The sequence below is a fragment of the Mauremys mutica genome, chromosome 2, assembly GCF_020497125.1.
Source record: "Mauremys mutica isolate MM-2020 ecotype Southern chromosome 2, ASM2049712v1, whole genome shotgun sequence".
Taxonomy (NCBI): domain Eukaryota; kingdom Metazoa; phylum Chordata; order Testudines; family Geoemydidae; genus Mauremys; species Mauremys mutica.
The window spans coordinates 62167709-62186225 of NC_059073.1; the positions used below are offsets into that span (position 1 = coordinate 62167709).

Consider the following 18517-nt stretch of genomic DNA (forward strand, 5'->3'; position numbering starts at 1 on the left):
CTGGCTGGATATTGCAGCCAGGAATCACTAGGGTGGAGGAATGCCCATACCTACAAGCCACACCCTGTGTGCCAATCACAAGCCTGTGGGAGGCACAGAAGTCCTTACAGCAGATTTACACCACCTTTGCATGGGGAAGCATCCTGTGACCAGTCAAGTCACTTTAGAGCAGCTTTGTGACAATGGAGGGCAGGACCTGGCATATATTCAAATTAAGTCTTGTTTTGAATATCTTTCTTTTTTGATGTATTTAAAACAAGACCTGTTTTGAGACTATTCCTCAGAGTGTTAATGGAAATAGTTTATTTATTTATTTAGCATTTATTTATATGTTCCAACTTTATAGCTAACATTCAGCTTGGTCTTCTTCATTAATGAGTGCTTTGTAACTTAAAGTTTTGTGTAATCACAGTTTCTAAGTGCAATTCAAAAGGAAGATCTACCATTAAACACACGCATTAAAAAAAGTAATGGACAGATTCTGGTAGCCTTAATCATATTACTGTTCAGCACTATTTGAAAAGGTTATGGAAATCAATTGCACTTTAAAGTTACATAAATATCTGACATCAACAAGCTGCCAAAGCTATTCTACATCAGAGGTCAGAGCACATCCGCATCCTCTCTGACTCCCCTCTCCCTGTCCCCTTTCGGGCCCCTCTATGTTCTACCCCAACTTCCAGTGGTTCTGAAAAGAGGTTGAGTGCTTATACTCAACACTGTAAATGCCAATTGCACATTAATGAAACGTATTCACCACACAATTAAAAATTAACCACTATGCATCTGATGGAGGTCTGCTACGTTCCTACAGATTTTCAGTCAACTTTTGTCACAAAACCAAAATTTTAATAAACACTGTTATGGATGAATATGTACCAAAATCTACTGGCTTATCAATGTGGGGACTGCTGTTTTAAAGTCCGAGTGCTTGCTATCGCAAATGTTTTAAAATCTCAAAATATAAATTTGTCACACTGGGGTTCATACAACAGTAAGAGTATCTTCCTATAAAGTGTTGAGGTGAAGGGTGGTTAAAATGTGTTATTAAAAATCTAAATAAAGACTAACTCCAACCTAAAGCTTCACTGTATATTTCACCTATATTTGTTTTGTAAATCTGTAGCAGCCCTGAAGGGGTTAAAACAGCCCTGGGAAAGGGCTGCCCCGAGGAGTCAATAGGGTAGGCTGATTGGGAAGGCAGCCACAGCTGGGGCCATGCCCAATTAGGAGAGAGCTGGCCCTATAAAAGGGCTGTGAGCCAGGAGCTGGGGCAGTCTCTCTCTAGCAGTGGAGAAAGAAGGACCTAGCTGCCTGGGAGCAGGGTACCAGAGGTAGAGCAGTGCTGGGGAAAGGCAAAAGGCGCTCCAGCCTGGTAAACCCCCAGGCTGCAGGCCTTGGTGAAGGCCTACAATGGTACTGGGGCTACAGAGGTGCAGCCTGGGAATAGGCAGAGGCAGCTGGTCCTAACCCCTTGCCAATGATGAATGGCCACTGCAGTCTGCCCTAGTGAGTGGGGGCTAGATGAGGACTGGAAGTAGCCACTGAGGCAAGGTGGGTTTAGAGGGTTGGGGGTTCCCCTGGGAGGGGAGACCTAGAGTGTAGGGGTAACTGCTGGGGCAGAACCCTGAGGTAAAGGGCACCGGGGTCTGGGAGGGACAAGGGGCCAGCGACACGTGAGACACTGGCCTGCAGAGGGTGCTCTGGGCTGGACAAGCACTAATTCCCAGGATAACCAGCAGGAGGCGCCGCACCAGTGAGTTTCACCATGCTACAAGATCTTACAGTTTGTTTATCTTGAATTATATTGTTACTTTTTTGACCTGATCAATTAGCCAATAGAGAAGGGTCTTGCAAATTGTTTCTATTAAGAGGAGAAATTGATTAAATTTGTTTTATGCAATCTTGTTTATTTACAATAGGAATCAAACAACAAGAGGCACTTCCTTTGCTCACAGTTCTAAGCCTCTTTCCAGACAGCACTCTGCCCAAAAGACTTCTCTCTTGGCTCTCCCTCATGGTCACATTGCATGTGCTTCATACATTTTCTCTCTCTGCCTGTTCTCCAACTGCTTTTGCAAAAGCAGTGCAAAAACACGCATACCACCACCAAACAATATCCAACCCCCTGAGTACCCAGAAGGATGAAATGGGGAGCATAGAAAATGAAACGTTACAAGTCAAAATTAATTGAGTTTTCTTGCCCTTAAATGGGAATAACCCAATTAGGGGAACATCTGGCCCTATATGCCTTATGGATTTGTCTCCTTTCTATCATATGGATTTCTTGAATGGTACAAAGAAGAAATAAAATCTATTTAAGAAATATTAGTTTCTGTTCATTTTACAATACTCACCTCTGTTTTCTTCATGTTATTTCTTTGGCATAATAGTATTTTTTTAAATCTCAAAACATAGAAATATTCCTCACTTACCTGATGTCTCACTTTCTGCCCAGAGAGCAGCAGATCCAGACAATGTTCTCTGAAGTTGACTCTGGTTCCCTTGTTTGGACTGAAGATGGTCAATGAGAAATGGGATTGGCTGGTCAGGAGTCTCTGATATCAGCTTGGTCATTAGTTCCTTAAAGAAAGGAAGAAAAAGAAGGGTGGGGGGAACTTAGTGCAGCATTGTACCTTATATTGACCAAAAATAAAGGAGTATTAATAACTGTAAATAATTAAGCCAAAGCCTATCATCAACATTTGTGAGGAAAGTTTGAATGGTCAGTCATGTTAAATTATTAACCATTATTAATGTTAATACTATTAAACACATGTGTGTAGCACTACTAGTCATTCAGAATGTCCTCCGCAATGATCCTGAGGACACTTGATCACATACACTTGAGCAGGTCTGGCATTCCATCCAGTGATACAGCCACAACGATACAAGCATTCCAGGAAGACACACACGTTTTAATTCTGATCTCTTTGCATGATTGCAAAGGAGGAGCAATACCATTGACATCAATGTTAAACCAGTGTAAGACCAGAATCTGACCCACCAACTCAACGTATCATATAGATTTTGTTACAGGAATGAAAATACCAAGAGCTCAGTTTTCAGAACTGCTGGGCACCCAAAGCTCCCACTGACTGTAGACGGGAGTAGTTGTATGTGTTTTCACTGAGGAGCTTGCAAAATGAAATGTAGTTATACACAGATGCATTTGCTCAGAGGATGCAACTTTCTGAATTAAACTAACTTTCAGTTTTAATGTAGTCTAACCCTAGGCATTCAGAGTTTTCCCAGTACACCCAGTGAAGTCATAATTAAAAGCAACTTATGTGGTATGTGTTCTGTAAATTAACTCTTTAACAGTCCAAGGATATAAAAAACGCATACAGTTATGAGATGCTGAGTGTTCTCTATGCCATTTAAATCAATCATTTTTCTTGCAAACCACATGTAGTATTATTCATTTAAGCTACAAATACATAAATGGCACTACATATTTTAGTCCACGTGGCAGATGTAAAACAAATATTGTATACAAAAACATGTGAACCAAGCCAAAGTCAGAAACCATGATTTATCATATTGTCTAATCATCAGATGAACACATTTTGTGTAGTTCGCTTTATCCTTCGATTCTGCATTTCTGGTTAAGCTAATTGTCCATGGTAGCCACCTCCCATGAGCCCTCTCATGGCTTTGGGGCAGCCCTGCAAGTGGCCCCCTGACTCAATTTCCCCCTTCAAGGGACTTCTCCAATAACTCTCAAACATTTTTGTCCATTATTGGATTCTGCTTTATTCAATTAAACAAACATTCAAAATAAAATTCTCAAGTCCATCGATTGTCTCAAGCCTTTCCTGCTTGTAGTCTCATTCCCCAAGTTTCTCTGCTGGATCCTCCTTGCTACCAACAATCTCTGTTTTTCCTGAGAACTATTCTCCTGTAGCTCCCTGCTGCCCTTTATAAGGGAACTAGGTATCCTTGCTCAAAATGTTCCTCCTTAGTAATCAGAATTGGCTGCCCTCAGGTCTCTAGCCCTTAAGAGGCAAACCACCCTATTACCAAGTACAAAACTAATAAAAAATATACAAAAAACTTTCTTGTAAAGCATTTGGGGTTGCAACACCCACAACATACGTGACACAAACCTACAAAATGCAAAGAAGAAATGAAAAACATAGCTAACAGAGTACATACCCTGTATTCTTCCATGCACAGTGTTGACTAATACACGCTGGCTAGCATACATATATATTATGCTGATAATGTTATCCACAAGATATATTATAAGCATTTAACTATACATATTAAGCACTAATATAGCTGTTATAGTGCCCAAATTGTCCTGTACCTTTGTTGTCCTCTTCACTTGTGCTAAGTATCCAATAACACCTTGGATTAGCTGAGGTAAGCTTTGTCTTAAGTAGATAGAAAAACTGTCAGAATCAGGACATATTATTGTTTCTTTATAGCAATAGAAAGGGAGTTACCCTCACAAACCTATTTATCCTGGTACTGGCATAGGAGATGTCTTCATGCCTGTTAGTACCTGGAATGCATGGGTTAAGAACAAAAGATGAACAGATACACCATCCTACCAGAAATAAATACGGCAGAAAGATGATTAATTGAATCCAGTTTCAGGTGATATATATAGTACTTTGTAGTGGTAAACAAATAGGGTATAAAAAGATGGCTTTAGGGATGTAACTTGGGGGAGCACATGTTTTGCATAAGGTGAATGTAACATTGCTGCATGGGACTGCTCTTCAGAGACTGATATTGTATAAAACCCTTTTCCTGTACCATATTAATAAATCTGACTAATTGGTTATTTGATGTCAAGTATATTTCATAATGGACCAAAGTGTGGTCAAGCAACTGACTATACAATTTATCAACAAATTGGCAAGCCAGCCAGGAGCCATCTAGCCACAACATCAGTTAAACCAAGCAGTGTGTGATCACAACATAACTGCTCAGAAGGGGATCCTACTCAGAAAGTGGTAGGACACTAGTGTTTGTGAATCTCTGGTACATGCAGGCAGCTGGCCAAGCCAAAGAGAGTTATAAGCTTTCAGACATTTCCAGTATGCACAGGAGGTGCTACTGTGATTTTTAATAATAAGCGCTACTATGGAGAAATGCCTTTTAAAAAGTAACCAGTTTTACAGATGTGCATAATACAGCACTCTAGGTGAAACGCCAATACTTTAGGAATTCCTGGGCAAAAAGCTACATTTTAAGAGTGTGTGTGTGTGTGTGTGTGTGTGTGTGTGTGTGTGTGTGTGTGTGTGTAAAATACACACACACACAAAGTGTTCCTAGGTAAAAGCCATATACAGAAATCACAGACATGGCCAATGAAAGGGAAAGTCAGGACACATTATAATCCTTTATTATGCACTTTATAAATAAACACAGAGGTGCATCATTCTGGCTTGATATTGTAAATAACCTCGACCTTTGTGGTCATGTATGTGATCTGTTTAAATCAGAAATGGAGGAAAAACAAAGTAAAAAGGGGAGAGAAAAGGATTGAAATGGCCTGGCTATGCAAGGGCTCTATTTAACTTGCTTAGCTTTAAACAGTAGAATAAAAGATTTAGCGGAAAACTTAAATACAGACAAGGAGCAGAACGCATCAACACAGCAATTGGAGGGTGTTAATAGTTTAAAAACCTCCTTTGCATGCAACTTGTAGGATGCAAGAGATGCAGCCACGGAATGTCAAATACAGTGTAGCTAGGAGAAAAGGGAAAAAGCTGAGTGGGTGCAGCAAGCACAAGATCTAAATAGTTAACTGCTATTTGCCTGGGCATGCCAGCAGGCCACTCTGAAAACAGACAAAAGCAATAGGCACTGGGAGTACATATTCAGATTTTTCAGTAGCAGGTAGCAACCCCCACTCTCCTTCTTGAGACAGGTTTTCAGTCCCCCTTCTCTAATCCATTGAACCCAACTCCCCTCTCAGAGCTAATAATTTAAGCTTTTCCAAATATTTTTCTATACAGGTCAATTTTTTCCTTTATGTCCTCTCCTAATTTGCTAAATTCATTGCTGCTGCCCGTACTTAAAATTATTTCACAGAGTTATTTAATTTCTCTTGGCTCATGTCTTCCTTACTTCCTACACTGCTTTTTCCTCACTTCTGCCCTCTCTTTATTTTAAAAGTTAAGGTTGTGGAAAGGTGTGTGCTTATAAAAGCAACTATCATATACCACACAGTACACACCACAAGTTAACTCTGCCCTCCTTTTAGCCCTTCTGCACACACTCCTTTACTAGATTGTTTCCCCAAACATTAGTAGTTGTGGATGTTTGATGTAATAGTGGGTTGAGTTGGAAGAACACAGTTTGGCAAAAGGGTACGTGAAGGTGGTCAGTTGAAGGCTAGCAGTGGTACGTAGCAGAGCAAATTATTTGTATTCACTTCAAGGCCCTTTTATATAGCCAGAGTGGTGTAGAAGCTTAAGTGTGAGCAAAAAGAGGCCCTGTAGCAGGGTGAATCTCTGCTCCGGCCCTGAAGGGGTTAAAAACAGCCCTGGGAAGGGGCCAAGGCTTGAGAAGACAGCCTTTAGGCTAGGCTGATTGGGGAAGTGGCTGCAGCTGGGGCCACACCCCAAACTGAGCCACAGCTGGCCCCTATAAAAGGCCAGGGAAGCCAAAAGCCAAGACAGTCTCTCTCTGCCTTCAGAGAGAGAAGGGCCTAGCTGCAGGGAGCTTGAGACTGGATACCTGAGTGAAACAGGGCTGGGGAAAGGCTGAGGAGCTGGGGTGCTCCAGCCTGGAAAGCCCCAGGCTGCGGCCTAGCAGAAGGGCCAACAGGTACTGGGGGTTGCAGAGGGCAGCCCAGGGGTAGGCCAAAGCAGCAGGTCCAAACCCCTTTGCCGATGATGAGTTGGCCGATACTGCAGTGTGCTCCAGGACATGGGGCTAGACAATGACTGGCAGTAGCCATACACTGAGGCAAGGTGGGGATAGAGGGTGGGGATTCCCTTAGAGGGGAGACCCAGAGAGAAAGGGGTTACTGCCAGGGGCAGCACCCCATGTGAAAGGGCACTGGGTCCAGGGAGGTACAGCGGGGGCCAGGAGAAGACAGGTGGATCACCAGCCTGCAGAGGGTGCTCCAGCACTGGACAGAGCTAATTCCCAGAGTCAGCAGCAGGAGGCACCGCAGGGGTGAGTCCGACCCGTTACAGGCCCAAACGGACTTCCTAGATGAAAAAAAGACATTTCACTAAAGAAACCAAAATGGAGAAAATGTCTGGTTTCATGGCTTTAAAAAAAAATTAACAGGACTGTACATTACATTATTTTTTTAATAAGAAGCCAATAGGGGTATCTTTGGTTTTGGAATAGAAATCCAGAGGAACAAGAGCAGCTGCTGAATGAGCTGTGATCACAAAAGGAACTGAACGTAGAAAGAGCAGAACTTTGGTGAAAGTCATAAGAACAGCCATACTGGGCCAGACCAAGGGTCCATCAAGCCCAGTATCCTGGCCAATGGCAGGTGCCCCAAAGGGAATGAACAGACAGGTTATCATCAAGTGATCCATGACTTGTCACCTATTCTCAGCTTCTGGCAAACAGAGGCTAGGGACACCATTCCTGCCCATCCTGGCTAATACCCACTGATGAACCTATCCTCCATGAATCTACCTAGCTCCCTTTTGAACCCCATTATAGTATTGGCCTTCACAACATCCTCTGGCAAGGAGTTCCAGAGGTTGACAGTGCGTTCGTAAAAAAATACTTTCTTGTGTTTGTTTTAAACCTGCTACCTATTAATATCATTTGGTGGTCCCTTGTTCTTGTATTACGAGGAGTAAATAACACTTCCCTATTTCCTTTCTCTATACCACTCATGATTTTATAGACCTCTATCATATCCCTCCTTAGTTGCCTCTTTTTCAAGCTAAAAAGTCCAAGTCTTATTAACCTCTCCTCATACGGAAGCCGTTCTATACCCCTAATAATTTTTGATGCCCTTTTCTGAACCTTTTCCAATTCCAATATATCTTTTTTGAGATGGGGCAACCACAGCTGCATGCAGAATTCAAGGTGTGGGCGTACCACAGATTTATATGAGGCAATATGACATTTTCTGTCTTATTATCTATCCCTTTCTTGATGATTCCCAACATTCTGTTTTCTTTCTCCACTGCCGCTGCAAATTGAGTGGATGATTTCAGAGAACTATCCACAATGACTCCAAGATCTTTCTTGAGCGATAACAGCTAATTTAGACCCCATCGCTGTATCTGTATAGTTAGGATTATAATTTTCCAATGTGCATTCCTTTGCATTTATCAACACAAAGATTAAATGAGTCTCTCCACCCAGAAGGCTGTAAGCAAGTTAGAGCACTTCATGGGTTTTTACTTGGAGATGGCACATCAGCCACAGCAACGTGTTTTTTGTTTGTTTGGGTAAACTGAAGTATGGAAACTGTGGTAAATGAAGTTATGCATAAACCTGTGCTGGTACTCTGCACAGGAATCAGTTTCATCCTGTCAGAATGTCTAGAAAACAGTCAGAAGAGCTGTAGAAACAACAGACTTTTGCCTATACAGGTTAATGAATGGGCTGCACCAACATCACATGTTCTTAAAACATAAGGAAATGAGAGGATTCTTGAACCATAGAGTCACCATAAACTGTTGGCTGGAAGTATCAACAAAATGTACATGCTAAACTGTCTGAGGAGTTGAAGTTGACCTGCCTCAATAATATAAACAGATGGCATTAAAAGCAGATTAAATTTAAAATAAGTATACAAAAAGGTATATTTATAGTCCAGATTATGGGTAAAATATTTTTCTTTTGCCAAGGTATGTTTGTTGCAAGGGGTGGAGAAGAGAGGTTTGAAGCTGCTCCAGCCTAGATGGCAGAACATTCTGGAGAATATTCACCACCTGTGAGTTGCCAGACTGCAGAAGAGCTCAGATTCGCCCTGCCTCTGAAACTCTGTATGCAGGGTAGAGAATGAAACTGGCATGAGAGTTATTCCATGCCAGATGAGAATTCCGAACCACTGAGAATTCTCAGCTTGACAGTTGCAGCTAGATCCCAGCTCTTTTACACCATTCAAGTGTTGTAAAGATGCTGTATTGTATAAGAGAGTCTAGCTCAGTTCATGGATCAGATTCTAAGATTTAGGCATTTTTATCTGCTATTTAGGTGAAATCTTAACAGCAAAATATTGAAGAAAACACTTGAAAAACTTTAATGTGGTTCTGAAAAGGTCACAAAAGTGGTTTACATTAAGAAAGGAATCAACTTGCTTACTGGTGGCACAGATACATATATTCTCTGAACTTCAGATAATTTGTTACAATGACAAATTCCTTTATGGTTGGTATGAATTTGGTCTGAGGTTTTGAAGAGTTATGCATGCTTTGATAGAAATAGACACAATGTGCTAAGTAGACAACTATTCCCAAGTGCAAAACAAAACAATTGAAACAATCGGTCTCAAAAAAACCTTTTCTGATTCAGCAGCATAGCTAGTAAATCACAAGATGATCCAAAACAATTTAAAGCTATTGAGTGAGATACATTTTGTGCTGTTACAATTAACCATTATACAGGCAAGCTTCAATAAGCTATTACCTGCATAAGGAAACACATTTATGTGGTCACTGTCCCTGATAATAATTATCTATTTTATTTACTTCCAGCTCTAGCCCATATTGTATAGAACAGGGGAGGCCAACCTGTGGCTCCGGAGCCACATGCGGCTCTTTAGAAGTTAATATGCAGCTCCTTGCATAGGTGCTGACTCCAGGGCTTGAGCTACAGGTGCCAATTTTCCACTGCTCAATCCCAGGCCTCGCCCCCACTCTACCCCTTACCCCAAAGCCCCCACCTCCTCCCCTGAGCCTGCTACACCCTTGCTCCTCTCCCCTCCATCCTAGAGCCACCTGTACACTGCAAAACAGCTGATCACAGTGGGCAGGAGGCACCGGGAGGTGCTGATCAGCAGGGCTGCTGGCAGGAAGGAGGTGCTGTGGGTGGCGGGCTGATGGGGGATGCTGATGTATTATTGTGGCTCTTTGACAACATACATTGGTAAATTCTGGCTCCTTCTCAGGCTGGCCACCCTGGTATAGAGCAACATTAACTTAATATTGCTAAAATGTGAGCATAAATCTTACCCCAAAAAACTTGCTTCCATATTTTTTTCCAGGAGGCTATTTTATTTCCACTCCAGTCATCATGGAAACCCTCCCTCCAGCTGATGAGTGCTATACAGAATGCCCTCCGGGTCTTGTTTATTTCATTCAAAGCATTGCCCACAAAGGGTCTAACGAGAGAAGCAAGGAAAGACTCATTCAGTGGTCCCCTCCCCCAAACTCATACTAGTTGTGAAAGCAAAGACCAAGTTTAGGACACAAATTAAGATCCCTCATACTTTGCTACCAGATAGTCATGTAAATGACTGCAGTACCCTTTCTTCTCAATATGATTCTTATAATATCTATCAATTAATTCAACATTCTGGGAATAAGGTTGCCAATTTTCTAACCCCTGAAAACCGAACACTCCTGCCCCACCCCTTCCCCATAACTCCTGTCCTCCCTCTTCCTCTGGGACCCCACCCCACTCGTCCCCCCCTCCGTCTCTCACTCTCCACCCCACATCGCTCACTCTCCTATCCCCTGGGACTCACCTGCAGCACTAGGCTGGCAGGAACTGATGCAAAGTCTGTCCAATCAGGGCACAACAAGGTATGGCAAGGGTCAGTCCCTGAAGCAAGGGGCTGGGGTGGGGATATCGGGGGCACGGTAGGGCAGAGCAGGGTAGATCAGTCCCTGGAGCGAGGAGCCAGGGTGTGGAAGTCAGGGCACAGTGGGGCTTAGGGTGGTCCCTGGAGTAAGCAGCTGGGGTGGGGAAATTGGGGCATAGCAGGGGGATTGGTTCCTGGATCAAGGGGGCAGGGAGGGGAAATCAGGGCACAGTGGGGCAGGGGACAGACAGGTTAATTCCCCCTCCCCGCCCCCGCCAGCACAGGTACCTACTTTGGAGCGCGGTCTGGGAGTCAGCCAGTTCTCCCCGTCAAGCTGGGGGAGTGGGGGGGGGACAGCAACAGCTGCTAAGGCTCCAGCAGCAGCTCTTCCTGTCCCCCCACCCCACCCGCAGTTCCTGGCAGGGGATGGTTACTGACTGGACGCTGCAAGCTTCCCTTTTTGACCGGACATTCTGGTCAAAAAACCAGATACTTGGCAGCCCTATCTGGGAATGCATTATCAATCCTGATCCTGCATTGCGGGGGATGCAGTAGAATGCAGCATTCCATTGATTTTGGTGGAATTCTGGACAGGCACAGGGATTTGCACTAGCAGAGTCTCATGTAAGGTTGGTGTGGCAGGGCAGGGGTAAAACCCCCTTTAAAGCCCTGGCAAAATGCTGGGTGCAGTCTGCTCTCCGGCCAGGAGGCCAGGGTAGAGACACAGGTATCCAGCAGTGAGCCCAGCTGCAAGCCCTAATCACGGCTGGCTCAGAGGAACATGCTGAGCTGAGTGCTGACAGCTGGGCTGAGGCACAGGAGGGCTATAAAAACCCTGAACAACGCTCAGGGAGAGGGCTAGGCTGGGAGGAGACAGGACTGTAGCATCACTGCCTCCTTACCAAAGGAGGAAGCCTCAAAAGCAGGAGACCCTGGTAAGGGTCTGAGGGGCACTAGCTGTTGGAAACTGCACAAACACTGTAAATAAAGACACTTGGGTGATCCAGAAAAAGAAGGTGTGGAAGTCTCTTTATTATACCAGCCTAAACACAGGGTGCAGGTGGAAAAGTAGGAGAGCCTGCATGGAACCCTGTGACAGTTGGGATCTTGGTACACAAGTTTCCTGGATGCCACTTTAAGACTGCAGCTAAAGGTTCTCTCTAAATAATTGCATTTCCTTTTGACACAGCTGTATCCACTATTGTTATAAGTAATCTCTAAAACTACAATAGCTGAAAGATGATAAAAATATTCTGTTTTATCCAGTTAATTCATTTTGTGCATTTGACAACACTTTGTGTACAATAGGTTTGCCAACTCTGTGGCAAGCAAATCACATGCAGGAGCTTCCCCAGCTCCTGCAAAAGGCCAGTAACAGCAGCAGGAAACAAACTGAAGTGGCAGAAGCCAGACAGGCAACTACCCAGAAGAAGCTAAAGGGTACAGACAGGTGAGAATGTGTTTGGTGGTTACGCTCTCTGACTTGCCCCAAAACTGTGTGTCAACAAGGGAAGAAAACTCTCTTTAAACAATCTTAAAAATTAATCCAGAACATACTATTAAAGGGTGCACAAACATAAAACTATTTTAATACGTTTATTTTAAAACGCTTAGGATGACAATGCCCCTTTAAATCTAGATATCTTAAGAACTAACAGTTTTCATTTTCAATCTATTCAATTCATTATGAAAATACTGCCTGTGGATGACTTTTACAGCAGTAAGGCGTCCTGCCTACAATATCATATTCTCAAATGCAGACCACAATGAACATAGGAGAACATACATTACAGTATCATAGATTGTAGAATCACATGACAGATAGGGCTTCCATGCTGTCAGAAAATTGACAACTTCTTCAACTTTCTATCATCTCAAGGGCAAGTGTTTAATCCAGAGACTCAAAGGTTACCTGGTCTGAAGCCACCCTGCAGCCAGTGGAGAGATTGCAACAGACAGAGTGGGAGAATGACTGGTAACACTAAGGATAGGGATGGGATAGCATGGGAGGCTGGCAGGATAGCAATGGGTGATGTGAGAGTGCAGCAATAAGGAGAGCAGATTCATTTTTTGCTGCCTCTTCCACTGTACTGCCCTGCACAGGTTGCCCCGCATTAAGTGAGAAAGAATGAACATGATTGTCGGATTGCTCTAAAAACTAAAACTTCTCTAGGATAGATTTATATGTCATCGCAAGGTACATATAAAGCTAGCTATTTGCAGTCTACTCTCTGGGGATACATTTGCACACTTTTATGTTCAGACTTGTTGAAAAATATTTATATAAATCTTAATTATTTCCAGAAATAAACAGATGCAAGCTGCACATACTAGCTCATCTGCAGACATTTTTTGCAGAATGAAAAGACTTTTTCTTCTAATATTAGTGTTCAGTTTGGGGAAGGGTAAAATAGGCTACTGAACTACTAACCAGAACAAGAGTTACAGAGTACGTACACTCAGGCAAATCCTGGTCCAGCTATAGTCTATGGCAAAAGTTCCACTGATTTCAATGGGACCAGAATTTTACCCACTGTCCCAATAATTACCCCCACAATGTTAATCTTTTAGTACAGTATACTTAAGATTAGATACTGTTAGGAAAATGAAGATGAAGCATTTAGGGAAATATATTTTATAGGTCTTTCATATGCACGTATAGGGGAGAATCCTTTTATTGTTTATTAAGGAAGATGTGCACGATCTGGAAAAAACATTTCTTGACCTAAATGCAAATTACATGAATTCTTTATAAAGAGAACATTTTTTCATTGTTGTTCTATCCTTTCCATGGGTGCTCTATTATCTATTCAATGCAGGCTCAAATTCTAATCTTTCCGTGACTGTCCAGCCATTAATACAAATGGAACAGTCTTCACAGTTTATTAATAATAGGGCCAATTACAAGAAAGCTCTAATTAGCTATGTACCTATCACGTTAGGAAGTTATTTAAAAAAAGACTATCTTGCTTTGTAATTGATAACAGTAACTACAGAATAATCTCAGGTTTTGAGTTTTCCACCTTTTATACTTCTACAGACTATGGTACACCATATGGAGATTTTTGATCTGCTGTGCCATCATTTAACTTGCCTTCCAAAGCTCCTATGTTAAATTTCCCTTCTTATGTCTGACATTGACAGTGGGTACTAAATCTATGAATAGAGCTGAGTAGAATTTAGAGTTGGGGAGGAATGGAAATCCCCACAAATATTAAAATTCCTGACACGTTGCTGACACCACCTCTTTCTTTATGATACAAACTTCAACAGACATAAGCCCAGTTACAAACCACAGTTTTTAATAAATTTAAATCCAAAGTTTTCAGGTCCAGTTCTTAGCAGCTATGTCACTAAAATACCCCTAGAGAGAGACCAAATCAAGAGGATGGGACTATAATCTGCCCATACTCAAGTATCCCTGAACATTGTCTACTTTGGGGGTAGATACTGGGATTACTGCCCCAAAAATAAATTTCTGCAAGGTCAAAAATCCTGATTCGCTGGAGGGTTTACAGTGTTAATACAAATAGCACTTTCTGGGGGCAGTATATTCCCAAATGGCTACAGCTGGATTCAGATGAGAGAAAAGGCCTCAAAGTATTCAAAGAGGAATCCCTAGGGATGCTGCAATCTTTCCCATGTCCTCTGAACCTATTACTTAAACCTAGTTCTCCCTTTCTCAACTGAGCCCAGGAAACTGCACTACCCCTGTGTGGTGTTTAGATGTTGCTTGTAATTATTAGAACTGGGAGCACTGGCTGTTGGAGTCTGAAAAGACAGGAAACAGGAAGGAGGGGGGAGGAGTTGAGGAGGCAGAGTGAGAGTTACAGAGGGTGCAGCAGCATCTTGGTAAAGAGGTTTCCACTTTAAAAATAAAGTCCTGTTGAAGTTTGTTAGTATCTTGCCTGGTTGATACAACATTTTGGCGATGAGGATGGATCTTCTGCCTCTGAACCCACCTGCACCCTTTCTCCAAAGCCCAGGTGAGCCTCCAATTGCTTTTACTGCCTGGATCCATATGTTTGAGACTTTCTGCTTGCAATCAGTGCTACAGAGATTTCTGAAGTAAGAAAGCGTGCTCTGATAATCCACTGCCTTCGAGCAGAAGGGCAGCATATATTTTACACTTTTCCCCTTGCAGATAATAAATATGAGACTGCACTCACTGCATTAAAGAACTTTTTTGTGCCAAAAGTGAATGTAGTAGCTACTCACTATAGATTTCGCCAGCATGAGCAGAAACTGGGGGAGACTATAATGCAGTATATTGCTTCCCTGAGGAGTCTGATTGTAACTTGTGACTTTCGGAATATGGCAGATGAGATGATTAGAGACACCAGTTCTTTGAGAAAATAACCATGCTTTGTGTAAGAGAACACTTACTTCTAGAACCACAACTTACACTAGAAAAAGCAATAACCATTGCTACTCAGATTGAGTCAGCTACAGCTGAAGCCAAAATAATGAGCTATAAAATAATGGGATACAGGAGGCACAGTCCAGGCTGTGACTCCTTTGCAGAAAAGTTCACTATCGCTGCAGACAAACAATTGCAGGAGGAAAACTAATGAAAAGCCACTGAATCAGCAAATTCAAAATACACTAAAAGCATGCTTTTGTTGTGGATCCCCACAACAGCTTGCAAGCTACACAGGATGTCCAGCAAAAGTAGCTCATTGAGCATTTTGCTAAAGTATGTCGCAGTAGCCAGCTCAATCAACAAGTGCATGCAGTTCAATACCAGATGTTACTGTGCTGAGCGTGGACAAAAATCACTACTGCACATATTCCAGAACAGATAAAGTGATTTGGGAATGTGTAAAGGGGTAGCCTTAATGCTCACAGCTAAGATGGACTCAAGGCAGATCCTGGAATGTTTCCAGGAGTACAAATTGTATGGTCAGACATACTGAAATGCAGGTTGTTGCAGGGATCTGTGAAGGCCCCCCGGAACAACAAGTCTAAGAGGTACATGAATAGGAAAGTGGCCAAATTCATGGGGATTATGGGGGGGGGGTGGTAATTTTATATCCGGACATAGCATATGGGGCACCAGAATTATTCAGGGAGGATGGGGTTCATCTCAGTCTTAGGCGCAGACATGTTTTTGGCCAACATTAAAAAGGGTATTAAGAGATGCCTGGGAACACAGTTGGGTATGGGGGAAGGCAGCCAAGCTAATTTCAGGTGGCTCTTTGTGGCAGATATCCAGTGCAGGTACTCTGAAGGGAGGGGACACAGTGATCAGATAAATGGTTTGGTAAAGGATTTAAAGGAGCTGTTTGTTAAAGGGGTGGAATGGTGGGGAGGTTGGGCGCCTATGACTGGCACATCAGGGAACCAACCCCCCTTTATTTATAACCCACCTTAACCTTCATTCAAGGGTGGGAGGGGAAGATAGTAAGATCCCAGCAGCTGGCCGGCAGGGGAACAGGATGGAAAAGGGTGGGAGCTGACAGAAGCCCCCAGGTAAATATTGAAATGATCATGGAGTTGCCTGCACTGTACACTTTTATCTGACAGATACTCCTAGACAGTTGTTAATAAAGTTGCAGCCTAATTAAACCATATCCAGTGTTTCTGGTATAGGCAGACAATGAACAGATTTTGTAAAAAGTTGATCTAAATAAGATTCAGTTAAAACAAAAGTAATTAAACACCCAGATGTTTAGTTCTGGTGATCAGCACAGGCTTTAAGCCCCCTACCTCTCTCTCAATTCTAAGAGGAGCCAGGGCTGTTCAGGTTGTGACAAAAAGTTAAAGCAGTAAGACTAGATCTGGGTGAAATTTTTCAACCAAAGCTTTCTCCCCGTCACCCCCATCAGAAGATACAGACTTGGGTCAACCAAAACACTTCCCAAATTCTTGTTGATTGTTTCAGTAAAAATAAATACAATTATTTGAAAGTCAAAATGTTTTGTTTTGACATTTTCTAAATGAAATTTTATTCAAAATTATTTTATTTCAAAATTTCCTTTAATTTTATTTTTAAAAGTTAAAAAAATTGAATTTGAGGTTGTCTCCAGTAAACCAAAATATCTGTTATTGGTACAGCTCTACTCTAGTCTCCTCTCCTTCCCCCTCCACACTACCAAACCCACCACCTCTACCAGGTGACACCAAGTGTTACTGCTTCAGCAAAAGAGGGACTCAGTAGAGCTAGAAATCCAATACAGTTTAAGGTCTAATTCAGAAGGATACATTTATCTCCCCCCCACCCCTTAATCATTGTGGAATCAAACATCTGTTGGGGGCCTTATGAGTCAAAAGATTTCCTCTAATGCTCTTTCAATCAATCATTTTAAACAAAGAAGCTGCCAAAAGGAACATCAATATCAAATTACAGTAGAACCTCAGAATTACAAACACCAGAGTTCAGGGGCGGCTCTAGGATTTCCGCCGCCCCAAGCAGGGTGGCACGCCGCGGGGGGCGCTCTGCCGGTCGCCGTTCCCGCGGCGCCAGTGGACCTTCCACAGGCATGCCTGCAGATGCTCCACCGGCGCCACGGGACCAGCGGCCCCTCCGCGGGCACATCTGCGGGAAGTCCACCGGCGCCGCGGGACCAGCGGACCTTCCGCAGGCATGCCTGCGGGAGGTCCGCCGGAGCCGCCCGCCGCCCTCCCGCGGGATGCCGCCCCAAGCGCGCGCTTGGCGCGCTGGGGTCTGGAGCCGGCCCTGCCAGAGTTACAAACTGACCAGTCTACACCACACCTCATTTGGAACCAGAAATACACAATCAGGCAGTAGCAGAGATACCATCCCTACCCCCACCACCACAGAAAATACATTGCCATACTGTGTTAAACGTAAAGTATTAGAAAAATAAAAGGAAAACAGCATTTCTCTTCTGCATAGTAAAATTTCAAAGCTGTATTAAGTCAATGTTTAATTGTAAACTTTTGAAAGAACAGCCATAACATTTTGTTCAGAGTTAGGAATGTTTCAGAGTTATGAATAACCTTCATTCCCGAGGAGTTCATAATTCTGAGGTCCTACTATAGTCTAAATATGTTAACTAATTCATATAGAAAGAATAAAAGATTAAAAACATGTCACCACTGCTGGTATATCTGAGAGATTATAAGATCACCTTCTTCCACAGTCTTTGCATCACATCAATTTATTTACAGGTAAATTCAAATTGTCTTTTATCAGTCTCATTAGATCCATGCATGACAACTGACAGATGTAGGATTGTGCCTGCGGAAATCACATCACTATCTGAATCTAACAAGAATTTTTGAAACAATGCTTACTCACTATAAAACAAACACTGTAAGATAACCAAAACAATTATTCAAAAATATTCATCTGTTGTCCAGTCACTGAAATTTCACTTTTGTCAGCAAAACACAATATAGTTTAAACCAGATACAAATTAAAATAACTACTTTGGGGTTTTGGAAAGTTCATGGGATCTATGTTGGAGAGAATAGATTCATACATTAAGGCCAAGCAAGACCATTATGATTATCTAGTCTGACCTTCTGAAAAACACAGGCCATAGAATTTCACTCAGGAATTCTTGTTTCTAACCCAATAACTTGTGGTTGAGCTAGAGCACAGAAAGGTATCCAATCCTGATTTAAGGATTCCATATAATAGAGAATTTACCTCATCCCTTTGTGATCTATTAAAAATCTGCATCTTATTTCTAGTTTGACCTTTACTGACATCAGCTTCTATCCAGAACGGATGGATTTGTTTTATCAAAGGGCTGGGTTAGCAAGAAGAATGATGGATTTCTTTTGTGGGACTTGCTATGTTGGGAGATATTGATGATTTTCTTTTGAGGGCCAAGGGGAAGGGGAGGGTTGTAC

At 42.6% G+C, this 18517-nt stretch overlaps 1 protein-coding gene across 5 annotated transcripts in view; it reads right to left on the reverse strand.

Annotated features, from left to right (window-relative positions):
• C2H8orf34 (chromosome 2 C8orf34 homolog) overlaps nucleotides 1-18517 on the reverse strand; it is a 281523-nt gene that overhangs the window by 223817 nt on the left and 39189 nt on the right. For all 5 annotated transcript variants that reach the window (XM_045002946.1, XM_045002944.1, XM_045002945.1 and 2 more), the window contains exon 2: nucleotides 2436-2583. In XM_045002946.1, the coding sequence (XP_044858881.1) occupies nucleotides 2436-2577 (142 nt within the window). In that variant the 5' untranslated portion in view covers nucleotides 2578-2583. The remainder of the gene's footprint in view (nucleotides 1-2435; nucleotides 2584-18517) is intronic.